The 24,546-nt window shown below is 40.5% G+C and overlaps 1 protein-coding gene and 1 long non-coding RNA gene across 3 annotated transcripts in view; one reads left to right on the top strand and one right to left on the bottom strand.

The window, feature by feature from the left end:
- CERS6 (ceramide synthase 6) overlaps positions 1-523 on the bottom strand; it is a 114,748-nt gene extending 114,225 nt beyond the window's left edge. For both annotated transcript variants that reach the window (XM_025152632.3, XM_025152631.3), the window contains exon 1: positions 197-523. In XM_025152632.3, the coding sequence (XP_025008400.1) occupies positions 197-366 (170 nt within the window). In that variant the 5' untranslated portion in view covers positions 367-523. The remainder of the gene's footprint in view (positions 1-196) is intronic.
- Positions 524-599: 76 nt separating this feature from the next.
- On the top strand, positions 600-21,338 carry LOC124418113. The gene is made up of 3 exons (XR_006939911.1): positions 600-941; positions 8,530-8,642; positions 21,101-21,338. It is a non-coding gene; the product is annotated as an uncharacterized LOC124418113 (long non-coding RNA).
- The last annotated feature ends 3,208 nt before the right edge of the window (positions 21,339-24,546 follow it).

A 24,546-nucleotide genomic window follows, 5' to 3' on the forward strand; every position in this document is an offset into this window, starting at 1 on the left:
CCTCCTAGCGCCGGGCCGCGGCGCGAGCTCCGGACCCCGCCGGTCGGCCCCCAGACCTGCCCGCATCGGGCCGCTACGTGACCGAGCGACAGGGGAGGGAGCGCGGAACAGCGCGGCGAGGCCGGGGAAGGAGGACCCGAAGCGGCCCCACGGCCAGCGGCCGCCCAGCCCCGCGATGCCCGGTGCGCCGCGTTACCTTTCGAAGAGCAGGCGGATCATAAAGATGCAAAAGGCCAGAGGGAAGGCGAGGTAGAGGTCCTCCGCCTGCGGGAAAGAGGCTTCCTCCGTGCTCTGCAGGTCGGCCCAGGTGACGTTGTGCGGCAGCCAGAACCGCTCGTTCCAGAACCAGGCGAGGATCCCTGCCATCTTTGCTTTGTCTGTCGCGGCGCCCCCCGCTCCGTTGCGCTCCGCCCGCCGGCCTCTCTCGCCGCGGCTGCCGGGGGAGAGAGGAGGATGCGGGCGCGTGTCAGCCCCACGGATGCTGCCGCCGAGCGACGATGCCGGCTCCCCGCCCCGACTGCCTGGCGGGGGTAGCGGCCGCCCCGCCTGTCACTCGGCCACGCCGGCCCCCATTGGCTCCCGCCCGCTCACCGCCGGCCGCCGTTGCGCGGTGTGCGGCTGCCAGAGGCTGCTCGGCGCCGGCCCCGCTGGCTGCCAGCGGCCGACTTTCCCCCGCACCTCCCCTTTTCCCTCGCGGAGAGACTGGGGGGCAGCGCAAAAAGCCCTTCCGAGCTCGGGAGTACCCGTGTCGACTGAGGGAGCCCCCGCCCTTAGCGGCACCCACGACTCTTAGCCTCTGGTACTGAGTCGGACTGAAGGCGGGAGTCCTAGCTGAAAGGAGCCGTCGAAACGCCTCCCGACCTAACCCCGTACACCAAACACGAGTAAATGAGGCACGGACTGGTGTCTGCAGCACACCCCTCGGTAGAAGCAAATCTGAGGTGAGGGTTACAGCTTTCTATTCCCAGATAAAAAGTCTCTTAGAATTTATGTAGCTTGTGACTTTATCTCACAGCCTGGTCCTAGCAGCTACCACCTACAAGAGGAAAATTATAGTTGTATCTGCTAGATTGCACAGAAAAGATGTAAAGCAAATTTTAGTGCTGTTGTGGCCTCCGGCCTATAGACTAAGTGGTTTAGGCATAGACAAACCTACTTCAAGCCTTAGCTACACTTCTCCCACACCATCCCCTTTTCTGCCCTGCCTTATTTTATTTTGGTTGGCTTCAGTTTTCTCCCCTGCATTATCACACCCTTCAGCTGGCTACTGAATTCCAAGAGAAGCTTACTGCTTTGCAAGGCACACTCCAGAGTTTTATCATCCTGCTTAGAGGTTTGCTGCCAGCTTGCTCTTTATTTTATTTTTTTCCACTGGCTCTACTTGTCTTTCCTGAAAAACTAATTACATAGATCCTCATCTATGTGATGACAGTTCTATGCTGAAGAAAATCCTAAGGTAAACACACAGCACAATGATACAGTGAAAAATACTGTAGTTTTAACAGAATTTGTCATCTTTGTATATGGTGAGAATTGTCATCCAGGACATTGTGGGGACGTTTCAGGGAATGCTTTGGCAAGATGGCTGAGGAGTCATACAGGTGAATCTGCTATTGGATGCTTTTGGCTTATTGCTGAGCCAACAGACAATGCGTGAAGTTTCTGATTCAGTGGTCCCTTCTAGGGCAAAGAGGAAAGAGCTGGTAGCTGGAGGCTGCTCCATGGACACCCAGTTGTTCAAACCATCTGACAAATGGGAGGACTGTAGCACTGGTCAGACCTATCTGGTCCTTCACTTCCTTAGCAGTGGTGCTCACCACCAGTGCCTGCTTGAGCCCTTCACAAAGTTCCAATATCTGCTGGCTCCAGCCCCATGCATAATTGTCTCAGGATCCGGCTGGGAGTCCCTGGCATGAGCAATCTGCTAGAAGTTGGGGCTTTGCTGATTTCAGCTTAGAGAGAAACAGACAGTGGGAGTTGCATGCCTCTAATGCAGCCTTCTTTACCTATAAATCATGATTTTTCTGAACATAAGATAACATTTCCTCAGATCTGCAAGACTTTTAACTAGTGCTCAAGCCACAACTGGCTACTGTCTGCATTCCTTCTTCCAACCTCTCTCCCTTGCCCTCACAACCAGATCTCATGCCAAGTCTGACTGACACAGAACTTCTCCTGGGAACTCATTTTCCAGCTCTCACCAACATCTAAGCTGGCTCCTGCACATACACATATGCATCTCTTCAATTACAATATCCAAATCTTCCAGATCTCTATTTTTCTGGATTGACTTGTCTTCAACAGAGATGTGTACATGTATTCTCAGCATTACCTCAGAAGTATAAACTTTGAAATCTATTGATGAAAAGCTCTTCAGATACAATTTCAATAGCTGACAACATGCAGAAAACCATTGGTTTAATTAATAATTGTGTTTGAGACAAAGATGATTTTAATTGGAAAATCAGTATCATTATTCTGCACCTAAAGTTGGTCTGTTTCTGCAGCATATTTTGATATTCCAATGTGTACAAATATATTCAATATTTATGTCTGTTTCCAATACAATAAAACAGTTCTTTCCTAGATATTGCAGAGGCTCCTTGGCACTGGAGCTTGGTATTGCTTATATGCAGATACAGGCAAGGAACTGTCTTTGCACAGTGAACCTAGCCACAGCAATAAGAAGAGATTAATTCCTGCTGAACAATTAGAGTATACTACTCTGACTTTTCTGTGAGAGTAGAATTACTATAGGGCAACAGCTCTCTAAGTTTATCAAGACATTTCTGAAATATTTGGGTGGATGACCATTAAGACCTTTTAATTGAATTCATGTTGCCACAGCAATCATGTGGAAGTAGCCAAGGGAAGACTTTGGAATGAGAACACCCAAATCTTGTGCTGTGAAGGGGTGATGCTACAGGGAAGCTCAGAAGCAGTTTCACTAATTTACAGTGGTTAATAACACCTTTTCTTTTTTAACCTGCCATGTTTTTTGTTCATCTGCAATCAACAGGAGTTTGTATTGCACCTCTAAACTGCTTTGAGCCTGTTAGCACCCCTGCAACTGCACCATGCTGCTGGCCACCTAGTGGACTTCCTGGACCAACCAGGAAAAGCTGCAGCAAAATCTATCCATCTCAAAGGACTACTAAAGAACTGAAAGAAACCAGCCAATTTTTCCTCATTAAGTGTGCTCTAATTCTGGAGTAATGCCAGGCTTCTACACAGGCAGCCACCACCAGAGTCTGGGCCAGTCTCTTTAATGGAAGGAACACCATGTTACTCTAAGACTGGCTTTGTTAAACAAATCTGAGCAGGGCTGTTACTGAACAGAGATGTCTGTGCTGGCCTGTGTAAAAGCAGTGGAGCCAGTCCCACTTCCACAGAGCCATTTTATTGGGCCTTTCAGCAGCAGCATGACTAGCAAAAGCGTCGAGAGTTGGCTGGATGTTGTTTGGCCTCTCCATGCTAGCAAGGAAGGCTGCAGGATGTAGTAGACTGAGCCATGGCTCCAGGCTGTTCTTCTGACTGCCTGCTGATCCCAACAGATGTGAGGCTTCCAGTTTTTTGCACTGTTATTTTTGTCAGTTTTTCTAGTTTGTTTCACCCAAAAAGCAAAACCACATGAATAGTGTGGCTGTCTTCATTATAAGATCTATCCTAGGCTTTCAAATCAGTCCTGACTTCTGCTTGGGTTTACCATTGAACTGAAGAAACTAGTCTGACTTCACCCAATTACCAAGTGACATACACTGAATTTACTGTCAGAGCTCTGTGTAATAGAGCTTAAAATACATCAGTGCAGTAGGTGTCCCCAGGTTACATCACTTCACAGTCTTACAAATGTTTTTATCTTGGCAGATAAGCAGGTTTTGACACTTGGGAAGACATGCAATTGTAATTAGTTTGGCTGTTGTGAAAAAAACATGTGGGCAACTAGCTTTAGTTGAAAGAATGATTTATGTGCCTCAGGAGGGTTTGTGCACTGTGCCGGGCTCCAATTCAGGTTGACCCAAAGCAGAACTGCTCTGTGAGGACTGGTCAGAAAGAAAAGAGGAAGCAAGGATTGAGTCACTATAAACCTATGCTTCACTTTTCTCCATTGTTCACTTAGGTTTGGCTTCCTGCTCTAGCTTTAAAGGAAGTGTGCCAAAGTGTACATTGTAATTATGATACAGTCATAGTTAACAATTTCAGTATTGCTTAACCACATAAGCTTGTGGTAAGCTGAATTAGACCCTATTCACACTATGATAAAGTTAGTCAATCTTTTATATCCATTTTGACTAATTTGTCCAAAAGAAAATATTTAGTTTTATTTGCCCTACTTTTACTGTAGACAGACTGAAAAAGGGCTGATGTTATTTCATTTCAACTAGTTAGTTGAGCTAGAATCTCATCACGATCTACTAAGTAAAGGAACTTTTCAAACCTTCTGGCAGTTCAGGTTATTGGTGCATGGAGTTTGTCTCGCATCTAGTGATACTCTGAGGGACTGCAGACTTCAAGTAGTCCAGCCTTATTTACATGTTCTATAAAATCTGGGCACTAACCAATCACATGCTGTGCCAGACTCTACAATGAGCACACAGCTTGGAGTCTGTGCCAGCTTCACATCAGCTGCAAGGGGATAGACAATACCTAACCAGAGAGCTAATCTGGCATAAAAAGGCAACTCCTTCAATGCTAACCCATCAGAATATTTACACAGGCTTTACATTGACAGTGTGAGTTTGTGAGATCAGTACTTCCTTCCTCATGGCTGCAAGTTTTGCATCAGTCATGGCAGTCTGAGTTACCCACTGTGTTATCTAACCACAGTCCTGAGAATTCCAAAACTCACCCTCAGAGTGAAATTAGCTTACTGGTCATCTTCAGTCAGCTTCCAAAGTGATTATATTCTGCCCAGAGGAACACTCACCCAGTCATCTCATTTATTTTTCCTCACAAAGCTCTTTTAAATATAGTTGTACATTAATTATTAGTCATCTGTTAACACACTTGTGTTCATACATGAATGAGGCCAGGCCATTGCTATTTAGCATTTGGTTTAAAGACCCCATGTAGATTTAAATTATTAGTTGCCTCAGAGCAAGTTGCATGTCATCTAGCTGGCAGTAGATGCTTTAATAAGATCTTCTTATTCCATAGCTTTAAATGTCTTCCTTATAAATTTGCTGTACTTGCATCACAAGTGTACAGGGAGACCTGTATATATGTTTGGTTTGACTGAAACTGTCAATTTATCAGATTAGCACTTTCATCTCCTCAAATCATAAAATATTATTCTGACATTTTTAAGCCAGTGTCCATTTTTCTTTGTAATGACATTGCAAGAGTAAGGTTATTTCACTTAAGTGAATGGGAAACAAAATATAAATCAAAGGATTGGTTAAAATTTGGGCATAACATGGCTGTGTGATACAAGTATATCTTTGAAGTTCTAGACAGTAGTCAAAGAGTTCCCTGGTTTCATCAGCAGGGTCAATGCTCTCAAGATGAGAAGTCATGCAGCTATGTCAACTAAGTGGCAAAGGTACTAGACAGCTAGACTGGTGACCCAGTGGCCTTGCTCCCTTCTGGGAGCACCCTAATGCTGCCTGTTCTCTATCCTGAACATAACTTACTACATCCTGTAAATCGAGTCATAAGGCTCTAGGCTCAAAGGAAGCTGACACCATTTTATCTCCTGCCTCTGTTACAAGAGCACATCTGCCATGAACATCAGGCAGCAAATTAGTTAGGTATGGCTTTAAGTATTTTCTGAGTGGGACCTGTAGTATCCAATTTCTCCTTTCTGCCTGGAGTTGGGCAAAGCAGAATAGGCTTCTCAAGCTTCATTTCTGCTCCACTGGGTATTCTCTCTTTGGCTAGTTCATGCTGGGTAACTAACGAACAGAAAACTGAGGTTTGCTTCACCTTGATTATGAAAAAGGGATGGGTTCTGTTTCTTCTATAGAAACAAAAAGCACTAACATACTTCATCAGTTGTTGTATATAGGTATTATGTTCTAATGACATAAAACAGTTACATATCTTGATATAAGTGTTATTTAATCATTACCAAGTGCCATCATTTTACCCTCCGTAGTGGACTCATACCTCCACTTAGACTGGTGGCTGCAGCCAATCTGTGTTCTCTTGAGTCCTTACTCTCACTGAAGCCTCAGAGCTACCACACACTGTGCTTAGCTGCCCCCCGAGAACAGACAAGGAGCTCTTTATTCAGTAACAGACACATCAGCAAAATCTCTTTAAGTGATTTATCATTTTTTTTTTTCAATTCATTCTCATCCATAATGCCTTTTGGGATAACTAGTGGCTTATTTAACTTTTTTAAATTTAGAAACATAGATATTTATGTGTCAAACTAAGCATCCAGCAGAAGAGGTAAGACGACTTGTTCACCCACATGGAGCATTCACCCAAGTTTAATGTTGGTGTGACCTCACCTTGAATACTGTGTACAGTTCCACGCTTCTCAATTTAAAACAGATGTTGAGGTCCTTAAAGGCATCCACAGGAAGGCAACGTGGTCATAGAGTAGGAGACGTCCATTGAGAAGAGGGCAGAGACATTAGATTACCCAGCCTAGAGAACAGAAGGTCATTAGGTAGCTTCCCTACTCCCTACAGATCCCGGGGGAGGGAAAGCAAAGAGATAGGCTGGGCTCTGCTTCTGAGAGCCAACAACAAGACACACAAGAATGGCACCAAGCTGTGCTAGGGGACATTCAGAGTAGATAGAAGGAAACATTTCTTTAGTGTGAGAGTGGGAGAGCACTAGAGTAGGTTTCCTAGAGAGGTGGTTGATACCCCATACCTACAAGGATTCAAGAAGCATATGAATAACTTCCTCAATAGCATGCTTTGATTCCTAGTTAGCAGAGTAGTAGTCAGGCAGTTAAGTAAGTTAATCTTTCAAGGCCTCTTTCAGTCAAGTTATTCTATTCTATTCCCTTCCATTCTAACATCAGTCTTTCCTTACACAAAAATTAGAGGTTATACAAGTAATACAGACTAGGCTAAAGAGGAGTATGTCAGCTCCTGTATTAGGCTAGTGATCATCCTCAGTTGAAAGCAGGCATGTAGAAGAAAACAAATAAGTTTCACCCAAGCCTTATTAGTGAAAGAGCAAATCACCTCAGCTATCTCTCTTATGTTCACTATCTGTAACATAGATGCTATAGAGCACCTATGCTGATCTCACAGAGAGAGCACAACAGTCAAAAACAGCAATACAATAGAACAGTAATACAGAATATATATTAACAAAAGTACTTACCTATCTCTGAAGATCCCAACTTAGAGAAAAAACTCCATAGGAAAGAGAGATACCCAGCCAGAGATCCTTCCAGGGGGGCAGTCAGCCCTTAAATGAGGTCTAAGAGAGGTGCAGCCAGGCCCCACCCTTTTCGGTCACACAGCTGAATTGCCTTCACCTGTGCTCCCAAGTCTGACTGGGTCCTTTCCCAGGTGCTCAATCAGTGGTTCAGGCCATTAGCATACAGAGGGAATTCCTAAGGAATTTAGCATAATCTGTATAATTAATATTTGATGCTCATTAAAAAATCTGTTCAGTAGATACTATGTCACCCCTTAATGTATAAACAGAGCGCTAATGAAGCAGATGGGTACAGAAGGTCCTTGGCTAGAAGAACTGATTTGCTAGTTTGTTACTACGCTGTAAAAATTCACAGCAAATAAGTTGCTACATTTGTATGAATACTACCTGACATTCCTCTGGTAATCATATATCTCTAAAAGATCAAGGAAAAATATCATTGTTTTAGGGATATTTAGAAGAAGGATAAGGAAAACTTAGAAAAGCTTTCCAGGGTTTTTCTGTTTCACAGGGCTCTGAATGACCCACTAAAATTATTTTACAGCAACTTCACTAAGAGAGAACTCATCTATGAAAGCATATTTGCAATTTTATATTTTTAAACACTTCAAACATGAATTTAAGAAAAAGATTTAAAGACTAGTAACTAATAGTAATGATTTTGGACCTTGTAGCAGAAATGCTAAGTCACAGCTTGAACCAGTGATTGAGCACCTGGTGGGAAGGCGGGGCCAACCCAAGGGAGCTCAGGTGCATGCAATGCCCCTGAGTGACCAGAAGGGGTGGAGTCAGGGTCCACCCTTCCCAGTCCTCATTTAAGGGTTGGCAGTGGAGGTGAGGGTATTTTGCTGGAGATCCTTGTTTACCTGAGGTATTGTGAAGGTAAGTAGTTTCTTTCTTTGGGTTTTTTTTTTTTTTTTTTTTTTTTTGTTAATTGTTGTTTTATTTGGGCAAATGCTTTCTTGTTGTAGCCTGGGACCTTACTGCTCTGCTGTCATTGTGGTGCTTTCTTTCTATTACATTATTTATCTAAAAGCTTTCTGATTTGTATAAAGTATTAAATGAAATTGTATTTACTCTTGGAAAGGTTGAATTGGCTCTACTGTTGGTTGAGTGTTTTCTTTATTTTAGAGAGGTAGTCGCAACTTTGTATTGACTGTTTTCTTCTCTCTTGTATAGGAAGGAATTCTGGGGTGATTATTGCTGCTTCTACTTTCTGAAGTGAGATAGATTGTAAAGCAGGTACATCAAAGGCAGACGTCTCTAGAGTGCCAAAGAAGAATGTAAAGCTGGTAAGTCATCTTAAAGTATCTTTTAAGAAGTACTTGCTAAGACATACAGGTCTAAACTTGTAGTCTGTATACTATGGTTTAACATTATAGCATTCTACCAACTGGACTAAAAGTGGTTATTAGAAAGATATCTTTAACGTAACTTCTGTTGAGATTCTTTTTCTTTTTAAATAAAAGATTTGAAGCCTATGAGGTGTTTATGTTATGGCCTAGAAACTATAAGGAAGCTAGTACTAAAGCAAGAAAATATACTTGATATTGAAGATATTGTGGTATTAGATCATTGTGTACAATCCATCTCTGAAGTAAATAGCAGTTTTGTTTCTAACTTTAAGGGAATACTATCGGACTGATGGAAAAGACAATGGGATGAGTTTATTTTCTATTTGTCATGTTGTTGCTGTTTTGCTTTACTTGCATCATGTTTAGGCTTTATATGAATTAAAAATAATACAAGTAAGGCTATTTTTTAATAGTGCTTAGTCAGCCAAAGAGCTTTCTAAGAACTGACCTGAACAAACTGAATATAGCAATGATTCTACTAGCTAAAAACAAAACTTATGTAGGGGCTTTAATGCACCAGGCACAAAAGAGTTGTAGTTCGTTCATTTTTTAGTCAACAGCTGATACTGTTGAGGTTAGTCATCTTGATGATTCTACAGGAACCAAGATCAGATGTTAAACTATATGCTGCAAAGTGTTCTTCCAGCAGTGCTGCCTCCTGACATGCTGGTTTCTGTTATGGTGGGGAGGAAACCTTGTTCTGCACAGTGAAAGTGACCAGACTGTAATTTGGGAAATTTCACAAACAGAAATTGTATACTAGAAACCACTTTTTGTTAGCTAACCAAGTTCATAGAAGACAAGAATAAATACAGCTGTAAAAGCTCAGGAGCTTCCCTAGTGAGTGAGCTCTGTGTCAAGACAAATAAATAGGAGAGTTCCAAACCAAGCAAATGAGAGTAGTTAAATAGTATCAATTAACATTGGCAGGCCTTTTTTAAACTTTGAAGAAAATCTTCATTATTTTCTATCAAAACAATAGTTTTTTCTTGGAAAGGATATTTCATGGAAAGAAAATAAAATGGTATAACTTGATGTTAAACACAATGTTTTAACTAGCAAATGTATTAGCGTCATAGTTTGCTATTGTTTATCAGTGAAAGAGGTTTTAATTTACTAAACTCCAAGTAATTAAAACAGGAAGACAATGCTGATAGAAACAAATGAAATAATACAAACCACAATGCACTCAATTTCTAGCTATGCATCTAGTGTAGCAACAGAGGATGAAAATCAAGCTGGCTGGGGCCCAAAGTGTTGGCAGTAGAGGGAGGAAGAGGAGTTAAAGAGAGCCAGTTTAAAGTAAGGAAAAGATTATCTTTATCCTGTCACACCTTCCAGTGGATTTGATCACCAAGTGCAATGTATTTTTGTTGTTGCCATCTGGGGCAGATGGAAAATAGAGGGAGATGTTCTGATGTGAATCTGAATGAAACAGATGAGGCCAGTTCTCTCCCATCTTATAAGTTGAGGTTCTCTGATCCTTCAGAGCAGTTTCTGCCACATGTGGATTTGTACCACCATGGGCCAGAATGGAAGGAAAACTGCAGCCATTATGAGTGGAAGGCTGAGCTGGGATGGGTCAGCTGCTGCCTAGATCATGAAGGGAAACTTTCCTGCCTCAAAGTGGGATTGTGACAAGCTATTTCAGGAAACTATAGAGGCCAGCAGTCCACTATAGCAACACATTTTCAAACAGGCAAAAGCTCTTTAGATGAGCTATCATTGAACTGAGACAAACACATAGCAGTACTGTATTGCAAGATGTACCTCTCATAATTTGCCTGTCTTTAATGCCATCCCTTTAAATCATGTAAAGTTCCCCTATGTTATATTATTTTCAAGTCCTCTAGAGCACAGTTCTCAGGATGGGGGGGGATTCTGCTGTTTTCAGTAAGTGCTTAGTTTCTAGATCAACTTTAAGCTATATGGCTACATTAGTGCTCCCCTGGCACATTATTTTGCATCGTATATTGTGCACTGTTATGCAGTTTTTTGGATATCACTTGAAGTCAGTCAGGTGGTGAAGTCACAGTACAGTTGCTGTAATCCTTTATTTCTTTTAGTACATGTAACATTTTCCTTGTCCTGTAATACTGTAGTAAAACAAATATATCAACTCTAATAGTATTTTATAAGTCAGTCAGAAGGCATAGATCTGAACAAAGTTTTGGGATCAAATCTGTAACCCATTTTGTAAGGCTTTACACTCTATCATACCTTGAGTCAGCTTCTGGGGTATTAGAGAAAGAAGAGAAAATTCCTTTCATAAATACTAATGTGTTCTCAATGGAAGAAGTCAGCATTTACATAATTGACTTTTAAAAATAAAGTTTTGAAGAATACTTTACTGCTGTCCTTTTGGTAAACTTTGTCTATTGTTTCACAGAATCTACTAGGCAATGTAGAGCAAACCCAGTAATTAAAAGCTGTCACTGGGCATTAAACAAAGTACTGTCTGCAAGGATGGGCTGCGTTAATAACAGTGTAGATAGTCACCATGTGAGGGAGCACTTAGTGTCAGTTTGTCAACTCCTTTTAACTGAAGTTGGCAGTGGCATTTTTTCCATCAGTTGACAACTAAAAAGACCCAGCAGTCAATGCTTTGCAGGTGTTCTTTTGTAAAATGAGTGTATTAATTAGGTATTTGAATCAAATTGTTGTCTTTTTTTTTACTTTCTGCATCAGTGATTTGTTTTTCTAATGCTTGCCTTTTCCAGATTTCTCACTGCTTTCTAAGCCATTTTTCTTTCTTACCTGACAGCTTATCTTCTGCTCTTTCCTGTGTGCGTGGTCATTTTTCCACTCATTCTTCAAACTCAACATTCACTAAATTTAAGTTGTGAGGATGTGTGTATTTTTACTGCAGTATTATTTGAGATAGTTAACAGGTTTGTTTATTAGTGTACTCAATTATATTTGGTTTCATGCTGATTTGATTACAAAATCAGCATAGGAAGCGAGAGGAAAAACAGCATCAACTATATAGGCAGAGGCTGTTTTGAACAGGAATTAGCAGGCTACTGAAACGTGCTTTCAAATTCACTCACCCACAAATACTGAAGATTGTTGGCATGTTTACTGCAACATTCTCAGCACATTTAGTCATCTAGTAAAACATAGTGTGGAATGAAGCAAATGTGAGCATGAGCAAGGATTTTGCCATTGCCAGTTGGCTTTCGAATAACACTCAAAGGTTTTCAACTTTGGGGATGAAAAGATACCAGCTATAAGTAATGTATATTGCAGGGGAAATAGTTAGATTTGTGTTCCAAAAATTTTTCATTCTTCTACATCAGTGCTATTTTTTGTGCAGAAGGCTCAGGTACTGGGGGGGGGAAGGGAGCAACTGAAAGGAGCAACAAGAAGACTATCATGAGCAGGTTTTTTTCCCCCTGCTGATTTCAGAGGAGCACAAGGCAGCAACAGTGGGGGAAAAAGTTCAAGCTCTGGCACCATTGCCTGTCTTAAGGATCATGTGAAGCTGCTAAGAAGGGAACTGCACCTGACAGTGGCTGATTTAATGATGATTTGTCATCTGTCTGGCAGGAGCAGATATCAGCATCTTATCCACAACATTACATCACATTGCTTAGAAAGGGCTGTTTCCTATTCTAGTAGCTAAAAGCATCAGAAAAATAGCTTAGCCCATCACTTGTGAGATTTGCCAACACAGTGTTGACCAATATAGCCATGCCATAATGTTAGGTTAGAGTATCAAGACAGTAGTAGCTCATATGTTAACAGAAGCTGTGACCCAAATGCTGCTGGGGAGGCCACAGTTAATCTGTTCCCACCTCTACCTCTCTCCTATGCCAGGGCTGCACAGACCAGCGAACACCATCGCCATGTTAGCTGTATGGAAAACATCTTCTTGAGGTTATCACTAAATTGTTCTTCTGTTACTACTTAAATGATAACCTATTTCAGTTGAGTACTATGGCATTATCTAGCAATTCTAATGCTGTCTGTAACAGCAAATTCTTGCCTCTGATCTGTCTGATAAAACATTGGGATTGGCATTGAGAAAAAGAATCAGTCTTGGCCTTTCTTGGCTAGCTATTAAGGACTTGTAAAAATAAAAATCTTTCTAATGTAGAGATTTGTTAAGCGATTTTACAAATAGAACAAATAGAACAAATGTCTTTGTACGTAACTCAAACTGCATATCTGCTGATCAACTCCCACTGTTATTTCCCTGGCCAAGTAACTGATAATGCAGCAAAAGAGCACCTAGAAGTTTGACTTCTGAGTTTACTATTTTTTTGAACTTGAATATTCTTAATCCTTAAATCCTATGACCTTCTACTTTTAATGTCATTTTGTTCTTAAGCATGATGCTAATCAATTGCACCCATTTAATCCTATCAATGTTACCCATTAAGTCACTAGATGTATTTCCCTTCTTAGTCCTGCTATAATACTGTTAGCTGGGGACTCCTGGAGATCCTTTTGTTGCCATGACTCATTGCCTTATTTTCCCAGCACATCAATTCTTGCTTTGTCTATCATTTCCTTTAGTTGAAGGTTTATAAGTCTCCTTGATGTCAGCACTTCTTAAGAGAGCATTAACAGAGTTTAAGAACCTTCCTGCTTAACAAGGGTGCAACATTCAAAGAACTACACAAAAGAGTATAACATTTTAAGTTTCTCGGCTGGTAGGGAAAGATTTCTAAGCTGAAGCACAGCTTAGTCTTCCTGCAACTCTGAGCAGCATTACAAGCATCCTACTCCTTCTGAAATTTTCCTGTAGCCTTCATGAAACCCAACTGCTTCTGTTAAAGTTAATCTTTTACTCAGGAATAGCATACTACATTGCTTTGTTTTTTTGTCTTAAGTACAGATTGAAATTTACATTCCTCTTTATTTCAAAACTAATAAAGTAATTGCACACAAAGAATAGCATAATGGCCTTATGCATTATTTACAGTATTCTCCACAGGAATCTAACACTAGCTCTGAAGTGTTTCAAAGTCTGTTAGCATTCCTTTCTTATGCTCTCAAGTTCTGTGGTGATGCTGGTAGTCACATCAGGATTTGAGCAATTTCAAATTTCCTCACAGTCAGTTACCCATGTGTATCCACAGCTCTCCTCATTTTCCTGGCTTCCGGGACAGTTGTGTTATCTCTGAAATGCAAACCAAAAACAAAAGATGCATGGAAATATGACTATTGGCAGCAACAAGAGTCTGAACAGTAAACTCTACTTTCACTTTTTGCCTTTGGAAACATAGGGAACATAACTGAAGCAATTGTTTCGTATGAAAATATTTTTGCTATTCTGTAGATAAGGTCAGAGCCCTGTCCTTCCTTCCTTCCTAGCCTTTACCCAATGTACAAACAGGTATTCTCTATAGTCTTGCAGGGCAGCTGGTACTTCTGGGCCAGCAGGCAAGAAAGAACAAAAAGCATGGAAGCACTGATGGTGGGGGTGGGGGGAAGAGGAGACAATGTGTATTCAGAAGTGTGCAATGAAAACAAATGTACATGAAGTATAAGCTAGAAAGCTGGCTGATTACTTATTTTTGGATTTTCTGCTTACCTGGACACTTACTGAAATCTTGTCCTGCCTCCCAGCACCCTGCTTATCAAGTCTGGTTGGAAAGCCCCTGCAAGTCTGAAGTCAGATTCAGAAGAATCAAGAAAGTGTAAGCTGTCCTAATTGTTAGAGCCCCAGAGATCCAAGACTGTAGATAAAGGATTAATAAAAAGAGGAAAGGAACTCCAACCATGAACTTATGTTAATTAAAGGCAAAAGAGATGTGGATACAATTTTCAGGTCGTTGCATATCTGCTATTCCCAGGGCTCACTGTAGGGACTTAATCCTCATCTATCTTGACTGCATGCTACGAGGGTTAATTGGCATTTCTTCATAAGCTATAAGATATGAAATTGGCTAATAAATTACAAGAGTCCTTAGAAAGTATTAACTGCTTAGAACATTAGTAATGTATAAATAACTTAGTTCTGAGAATCATATACTATATTTAAGAATTCATTTTAAATCACTCCAAACTTCAGCAGTAAACACCTAAAATCCCACTTTCCAGGGATCAGCAAGGAAACAGGCTAGAAGCTAAGAAAGATTAGTAGCTGGAAGAAAATATAATTGTATGACTACTCCCTTATGCCTGAGGCTTTACTCAGAAAGATCTTTTTAATGCTGCTTTTGAAGTACTTCTATTTCAATGCCCTAACCTGAAGAGAGCTGGCTGCCCCTTACCCAGTAGCCAGAATGGGCAGAATCCATCTCTTTATTGATGTGTCTGATGTTTTTGTGAGGGCCCTGAATACAGCAAAACACCAATAACATGGGGGCTGGTCCTCAGTAGGGAGCTGGGCACTAGGAGTGCAGAAGGGACCTAGAGCACAGGTGGACTTCCTGCCCACCACCTATCAAGTGGGAGCAGCACCCACTGCAGAAGTGTAATAAAAGTTGTAGGGGGCTTGCTCACTTTTGCAATTTATGATGAAGGAGAAATATGGCAATTAGGAGTAAACAATTACAGTCACCCTCCTAGGGAAAAATGAAGGCTGCAATGCCACCTGTGTGAAAGTGTCAGGAGGGAGGCATACGATAGGGATGAGCAAAGGCTGCAGTCAATGTGCTACTGCCCTTTCATGTGGTTTTGAAAGGCACCAGCAGAGCAGCTCACAGGCATTAACCTGGGCAAACTCTTAGAAGTATCATTACGCATGTAAGCTTGAGACAGACTCCTGAGGGGAAAAGTTGGTTTACTACAACTGACTGGGATATGTTCACATAGCACATGCAGTCTTCTGGGGCATTTCTACTGGCTGAAAAATAGCAGTCAATTCACTAAGGCATGTGCAACATCTACTGCATGTTACAGCTAACCCAAGGGCTATATTTCTAGTAGTTCATTATACAAAATTAAGATTACAGTTAACAACAGCAATAAAAAAAGCGAAACTGTTGTCCCTGGGAAGACTGGAAATCAGATTCTTGGAGGAAAAGTGGCAGGCTGGAAATGAATCTGTGATACTGGGTAATTCCCTGAAAGCCTGATGGATTTGGCTCTATGGAACAAACTCCTCTCTCTGGAAATGTGGCCTCCTTGCACATGCTGTGTGGAGGCTGGAGCTGGAAGCCGTCAGCTGTCTGGCATGCAAGGTGTCAGGCAGTGGCATGCACTGGCAGCCAGATCTCATCCATCCTGCCAGGCAGAGAACTGGGCGAAAGGGGTACTCCACCATGGAAAATCTTTCAGCCCCCTTGGCAGCTGGTATCCTTGTACACCCTGTGGCTGTGCTTACTCCACTGAGGTTCTGCTAGAGAAAGCTTTATTTTAACACACACCGTTCACTAACACCTTTTCAGATACTAGTATAACCAAGCTGCTAAAAATTTACAGTTGTTAGCTGGTTAAAATGAAGCCTAGCATGAAGCCCAAGGTCTAGCTTGACAAGCCTAACCTGATAAAGTGCAGGCTGTCATCGCACAGGAATGCAAGCAATTACTGGGTGATTGCTCACCGTTTAAGTGCCCTATTAGGAGTAATTATACCTGTATTAAATCTATTTGTTTCTAAATAACCAGTATGTTATGAAACACTATTATTTACAAAGCTATTTGTATTCTGGCATGTTTAAATGTGAGACATCGAAAACATAATTGATTTCAAACTACTTCCTTTTACCCTCATTTAGCCTGCTCTTCTCTAAGAGGGGCTGTTGTAACCTCCTGCCTTTGTTACTTGCCCTGCGCAATGGAAAACGGCCCAAAAAAGAACTGGTCTCCCCATGGATAAAGTGGAAACATGCCTCAGAAATTGAAGTTTCTGTAATTCCAATTTGACAAGATTTTACTCATCCCTTTCCTGAGACTTTGAGGCTTCAAGAAATTTACTGTGCAGTTCCTAAATACTGGCAGAGATGCCTTTGACCTTTATGTCTGTTGTGTATTACAGGACTGTAGGAAGAAACAGTAGTGGCTTTAGATCAGAGCTGCAGAAAGCTGAAGCAACATCTGTTGAGTCAGACCTGCTGAGAATCCAGCCCAGACAGAGGTTTCAGGCAGTTTTAGCCACCTTGGGTGGCTTGTGAGAAGGCTAGGCAGCTTTTCCCGTGACACACAGTGCAGGTCATAGGAAGCAGGACTTGAAGGAGAGTCCCAGCCTCGTAAATTCATGCCTGAAATTCATCCTCAGACACATGCTACTTCAGAACTTTGCATATAATTGAAATTGACTGATTGCTTGTTCTTTTGAGGCAGCTAATACGTTGCAAAAGATAAAGCCAAGAACTCAGTATTTGTTTGTGTCCCAGAACAAGCCAAGAACTTGCCATCTGAATCACACCCAGGATGCAGTTCATCTGTCAGCGGTCAGTACAAAGTATTTCAGAAGAGTATGTAAGATCTCTGCAGCTGTCAGATGACAGAAATATTTTCTTCTACTCTCCGTTTACACATACTTCAGATTTCTTCCTAATCTAATGAAGATTTTATGAATCTCTCAAAAGCTTAACACCCTTCAGACAGTTTTGTCCATAGTTACAAGTCCGGATATTTGTTATCTAGTGACATTTTGACTATCATTTGTCAGTCTTCATCATTCTCCTCATGTTAGTGAATGCAAAGGTTATATTAGGCATCACTACTTTTGTGCTCTCATCCTTTAATTTAAAAATCATCAACTCCACAGTCTCTTCTTTCAGCCAAATCTGTTCCTTTATAAGGAAAAAGCATTGGTCCAAATTGTGTCAGACCTGGAGGACAGGATTTTCTGCAGTTTTTCTCTCTATATGTGCTTTTTTTGGCAACATTTTGTCAACTGAATTGACCTTTTCTATTGGTTTGAGGCATGTAAAGAGGACAATAATGGTAGAGGGAGACAAAAGAAATGTATTTAGTGAGCAAATTCATTCTCCTTTAAGGACAGACTGCAGTCCTAGTGATGGATGTATCCTGTTACATTGTCACTACAATTTGATTTTGGCAGGCATCTGCAAAAGTGATTTATTTAGGTAAGGGTTAGTGTAGAAAAGGGAGTAGCAGTTCCCTCCCTCCCCTGCAAAAACCTCTCAAAATTAACTTTTAATTTTGATGGTATCCAGATAACAGATTTATTGGTTATAGATTTGTGTCACACAGTTTTGTGTGGCTATTCCTTTGAGATCACTTGCTTGTAATTGCATAGAACCTTCATCTGAACATAGGGCTGGCAGTCAATCTTCGTCTCCTGTCTCAGTGTTAAATCTGTGAATTTTAGTACTTTTATTTTCCATAAAAGTCTGAAGTACCCACTGAAGGAAAAAGTATTTCCACCAAGGCTGTAATATAAGTATAGTATCACTTTTAAATTGCTGGAATAGTTGGTAGAATACAAGGAGTTCTAGAGGTTTTTCTTCCTACAAAAAACAACAGGATCAATGATTAAAAAAAAAAGTTGATGAAATGAAGGACTCTGAAATGCTATAACAAAGTACTCCGATAATTTAGAGACCGGATAGACCCTTCTTTACATGTAGCTATAGAGTTTAGTTAACATTGTAGTGCCTATGAAAAGTACTGTAGTGTATTTCATCACCAGTATGATCCTTTTATTTTTTTATTATTATTTTTTTCATTTATGGGAAGGCAGGAGGAGAGCTGACTGCCCTACCGCTTCTTTTTGGGTCCTGATCACTGTGTCATTGTGCCTCCCTAAATTCCTTTTGCAATTTTAACATCAAAATGTAAAATTTTTATGTAAAATTGCTTTACTGGAAACTTTTATTAAAAAAAATATACAAATATTACTTCAAAATTTAATACATCAAGCTCATGCATGCAGTTACCTCCAAGTAACATAGGAAAAATGATGGTGATCAACCCTCAAGCATATTAATTGCTCAAAGGAGTACAGAAGAAGGCAGGAGACAGGTTTTAGATAGCCTTGGTGAAAGTTACAACAATTCTGATTAAAACACACCTTCACAACTATGGTACTGAAAAATAAAGTTGGTTCCACTTTTTCTTCTTTCCCTCTCTCTCTCTCTCTCTCCAAGACTTGAATCATAATGATTAGAACAACAACAAAAAACACTTAATTTTTTTCTTTAATTTTTATATGATTCACTTTAAGTTGCCATAATGATATTGGAGAGGTTACCTGGATGATTCTTGTGGCATACTGGAATTATGTCAAGGTGTTCCTTAGAGTAAAAGCCCTAAACAGACTTGAAACTTCCACCACAGTCCTGGAGTTTCACTAAAAGATGCAACTTCATTCTCAGCTCTTATTTCAATACCTTATCATTTCAAGCATTATGTGGTCCACAATTTCTGCTTTCATAAAGGAGGTTTTATTAAGTATCTTCACAATGAAAACAAATGTCAGCTCCATCATCCTAATTTAATTAATTGTTTTGCCCAGGGACTGTTGGTACAATGTGAGGAAAATCACAGCCTTGTTCTGCTCAATAGTGTCAGGCTGGGAGGTTTTTGCGCTCTGGGAATGCCTGGAGCAGTGCTGACTCCTCTGTCACAAAGAGACTGAAAAAAACTGCCTTCTGGCAAGGATAAGCTTACTGAGGGCAAAATCCAGCCTTGCTATGCCCTGAGCCATAGCTCCCACAACCATTGGCATGTCCAAGAACAGCACTGCGCACCATGAGACAATGAGTGCTTTGTTTGGCTCACCTGCCTGTGTCTTGGCTTGTCCCTGCCCCACAAAGATGAGAGGACTGGGCTCTTCTGGGCGGGCACAGGCATCTTTTCCCTAGCTTTCTGGGCCCTGGGGACTGTTTGAAGCAGGCTCAGTGCTGAAATATCTTTTTGGTGAGGAAATCAAAGTATTAGAAATATTTTAAACAATCTGGTCTTCATGCTAAATGTTGTCATTAAAAATAGACTAGGGAAGGATTTATTTTTTGTTATGCCAGCATGGCTTTTTTTATTCACAGTTTCAAAGAGCTGTGCAAAACTGTTTAACCCTCTAAAGTGGAGGACTGAAAGGTGATAATGTGATTTCAGTAACATACATCTACTCTAAGTGCCTTAATATTAGCGGTCTGTCCCCTCTTGCAGTTCTCTTTCAGAAAACTTTGTTTACTGTATTGCACACCAACTGCATTACATTACACATTCATTATTTGTGCACATATACACAAGGGAATTAAAGTGGTGTGAATGAGCAGATGAGTTGGAGCTCAATGATCTTTAAGGTCCCTTCCAACCTAACTCAATCTATGATACTTAAACACAAGTAAATAAACAATGATTCTCTCTCCATCTGTTTGCTCTTGCCATGTATTTGAATCTCTAAAGCTTTTTTGAAAGACACTTAGATGTCCATTCTAATTAAGGGAAAATATTTTAGATAGTAATTCTCATCATTCGGATTCTGCTGTTAAACCTTAACTTATTTTTTAAGATAAATGCCTGGAAAGGCAAGGAATTATAACTTTAAAAAGGAAGTAACGTGCTCAGAATGGGGTAAAGATTATGATAAAAATAGTGGTGTAACAAATACAGAGGGGGGAGAAACATTATATTGATATGTAATTTCTGCCTGCCCTTCCCATCCCACCCTGTCATGTTCCAGAAATAGGAAGAGACAGATACAGCTATCAACTGTCTGGCTTCCAGCATGTGGCAAGAATTTAAAAAAAATGTCACTGTAATTACATGAGCAACCACTGAATTTTTCAGTTTGATCACTGTGAAGAACTACGGGCTATCTAGTATAAAATATTAACCTGCATCATCTTTTCTTCAAATACTACAGCATCTGTGAAGTCCTGGTCCTAAACTTTGCATCTCTGCTAGATATCACAGACCCATGTCAAGGAGCACTGCTCCTTTGAGTTCAGGTCCTGCCAACAGCTCCAATCCTTTGCAAATCTGAACACCTAAAGGATGAAGCAGAGTTCAAATGACATTACAGGATTTTTAGGGCCGTGAGTGTGCCACCAGGCAAGGTCTCTTTTTAGGGGTTTTGCTGCCTGTGCTCAAGGCCAGCTCCAGTACAGCCTGCACTGGACTGCTGTGAGAGCTGTGAGGAGCATCACCTGGAGCCTCTGGTCCCGCATGTAGTCTCACAAGCCCTTGCCTGTAGATTCGACTCGGCCAGGCTTGTTCTTCATGTGTTGCTTTGCTTCCCAGGTTTGGGGAGAATGAATAGGCTTTTGAACACATTGGCGTGCTTTTGTTCTGGAGCAGAATCACTCAAATTCTGGCAAAATACACCTACAGAGGAACTGAACCAAGTTTAAATCCCTTAAACAATTGAGAGGAAAGGATAATTTGCAAGGAAGGATGTGTAGAAGTTGTTGGGACTGTAGGATGTAACAGCAGCTCTGGAACAAAAGCAGGCACTGTGCAGCAAAAATTAATTGTCTGAATTTATGATTTTTCATATGCAACAAAATTATGTATTGCTCTTCCTAGACTCTTTGGAAAACAGCCTGGGATGAGAGCTGAGAGATCAGGGCTGAAGCGGCTGTTCCATGAAACACGTAAGGGAGTGTTTCTGTCCCTGAGTGTTCCTGCTTCTGATCCATGTCTATCTCCAAGTTTGCTGCCTCTGCTGTAGGACTGAAGAAGCTATGACCTAAGAATTTTCTTTCCTCCTTGTCTCCTCAACACTATCAGTTAAAATAATAAAAACTATTACTCGCTCCCACAACCTCATTTCTGCCTACAAGGATACATATAAGCTGTATTCTAACAAAACCTCACTGACTCTGAACAATCTGTAAGTAGCAAGAAGATATAGACATCCACCTGCTAAAAATAATATAAGCTTCTGCAAATTACTTAGCTGAACTTCCAAGGAAAGAGTAGGCGAGTGAGGGAATTGAAAATGAACGTACAAACCTACAGACTGGCAATCTGCAAGTGAGATAGGCTCCATCACCTCTGTGATTATAGGTTGTATCTAGTGCTGTCATTTGGCTGACAGAGTGCTGCTTTGAAAACATTCATTGTCTACTTGTAGTTTGGGGCTGCTGTTACGTGATGCTCTGTGGCAGTTTCTGCAGTGGAACTGAAGATTAATGAGGTGGTGGTGGAGTCTGAGATTGTGTTGATTCTACAGCCTGGGGAAGCCTTCTTTCTGTCTGTGCTATTTCTCTTGTTCCATTAAGCAAGTGGTTCTAGCATCCAGCCTAGTCTGCTTGGCAGCTTACAGGGGCACAAAGTTAAAAGTGCTCCAAAACTTGAGAAAACACAGGCTCTTTCTGTTGTGAAATCTCTTGTTTGGAAGTAATGGTACTTTGGATTTGTCTGGCTTGCTTCTACAAAAGATAGAAGCTTATAATTCATCTAGAGAGTGGAAATGTCACCTGAATGTTGCTGAGGAATATGAGATCAGCACTAAGACAAATCAATACTGGCTACTTTCCTGATTCATAACGGACGTGCCAGGTTGCAATTTCCCTGACAGCCTGCTGGATATGTTTATCTAGAAGCTCAGTCAGTCAGGGCTCTTAGAATATAAGATTTTCATTTAAAAGTAATAATGAATTTTGAAGCCTGAGACTCATTCAGAGGTCTCGCACTGTTACTGGTGTGTACAAGTATTTACACATGTTTGGATATGTTTCCTGAGAAAACAGATCTAATGTTGATGGTGATCCTGAATGCAGGAGCATTTTCCTGAAGGGTCTTGTCATCCATATGCTTCATGTGCTGCACTGATAGTAGGGAGCATTAAAACGCTTTAGTTGAGTCCTGGACCTCTCATGAGGCACCTTTTGGTTCTCAGTGACTATACTTGGCAAATTCTTTTTTTCTTCTTTTTTTTGGAGTGAAAACCTTTTAATATGATTTAAATTTTCTCCCCATTTTTTTGACTAATTGGTATATAAGTTCTTCACAGAAGTTACACTGTTGTATAAGTGCTCTGTCAGAATTTCTAAGCAGCTTTGAAGACGAAAATTACTATCTGCACTGCAAATGTGAATTTAAACAAAATCAGAACTATTTTGTTTGTACTTTTAAAAAATCTTCTGTGCGATTAGAATAGTTAATTCACTTTACAGCCTAGAATGTAAGATACTGATTAAAGGATGTCTTACTGTTTGATTTAAAATATTTGGCAGACAACATCTGAATCTAAAAAAAAGTGTTTTGCTAATTTATATATAATATGTATACTGTTGTTTAATTGTTCAATACAGCATTCAGGCAGCAAACAGTGTCAGGAAATATCAAACAATAAGACACGAGAAGTGTTAAAAGAATCCTTTTCTATTGCTTGTTCAATTAAAATAGAAACATTTTGCTGTACTGAAGAAATATATCTTGCAAATGTTGTAAATCCTGCAAATCTGAGTTTATATTTTACTCTATTTCAAGCAGCAAAAAATGCTTTTATATAACTTCAGAAGTACATTTACAGGAGAGGCAACAAAACCCCCTCTATCTACTGTCACTTGTTCAGAGGCTTAGGAGAATTAATGAGAAAGAGCTGGTATTTAATTCCTTGTCTGACAAAGCAGCAGGGGAAATAGTCCTTTCTTTTCCTGTTACTAAAGGCCACTGTTTTTCTTCCTATTAGAGAAAAACTATGAGGTGTAAAAGCACATACAAAACCTATCTGGTCTTCCTTCACCATGTTAGTTAGAGATTCTTGGAAGACACTCAGGTATCTTCTTGCTGAAAAGTTTATAGCTGACAAAGGAGTCCCTGCCCTTCAGCTGGGTTGGCATAAGTGACCATATGAAAGTCATTAGACTGTTCTAGTGCATCAGCTTTCTTTCTGGACAACATTTAAAAATGCACGGGCTTTTTAAAAATTGCAGGTAATGCTTGGAAACTACCTAAATGGCTCAGAGATTAAAAATGACATTTACTGAATTTCAGTTGAAATATCACTGCCACTATTTATATGGAAAATTCATTTGTTCTGCTTCCTTTATATCAGGGGATTTGGCGACGTTGCCTCAGCAATGTCAACAAGCCATTGGTTTTATCTCATTCTATAGGCAGCTGCTCTCCTTCCTTTCTGGGAGCTGAGCTTGGTGCCATGTGTTCCTTCCAATGTCTCTGGCTGGAGTGGTAACCATGGCTGTCATCTGCGATATCTATGATGTTTGTTTCAAGAAGGCATTCATACCTAGGGACTCACCACCTTGTTATTTGAGGTTTTTTAGTTCTTCATAGTTTTACACACCCTATTTTCAATTCTTCCTCCAACTTCCTTCATTATTAATATTCCAGTTTTCTGTAAAAATGTCTGTAGGTTCCCAACAATGATTCATTGTTAGAACTGCTAAATTCTGCTTTGCACTATTAAGTAACTGGATATGTGACCAGTGAAACAGAACACACCAATATCACTACAGTCCCTTTAAGTATGGATGGTGTTACTCTAAAACAACTTTCACGTAACTTCTTGAATTGGAGAAAAAGTGCAACCAACTTTATTGTGACCTGCTGAGACTTGTGCCATGTAAACTGCAACCTCAAATATTTATCCAGCTAAACGAGTCTGACTTTGTCAATCAGCTGCTTAGCTGATATACTCCTCTAGCATGTCTGTTCCAGGAAATTGAGAATATTAAATCATAACTTTTGCTGACAACATAAACAAGGCAAAGGAAAATTTTACCACTGCCTTTTTTTCTTGTCACCAGGACACTCTTGTTTTCACTGAAATTGTGTGTGTGGTATATCACAAACCCACATAGTTAATCTGATAACACAAAAGCTACAAGGCCAATATAAAATCTTACTAGCTCTTCTGTTTGCTTTTTAAAGCTACACATAGCCTGAAGTTTTAATACATTTAGCTATCTTTAAAAAAAAAAATTGAAATAGAGCTGAGATCTTGCTCCAGAATTGGTAGGTGCAGCTGGGCACCGCCTGTCCCAAACTGTGCTAACAGCCTT

This window comes from Gallus gallus, chromosome 7 (genome assembly GCF_016699485.2).
Source record: "Gallus gallus isolate bGalGal1 chromosome 7, bGalGal1.mat.broiler.GRCg7b, whole genome shotgun sequence".
Classification (NCBI taxonomy): Eukaryota; Metazoa; Chordata; class Aves; order Galliformes; family Phasianidae; genus Gallus; species Gallus gallus.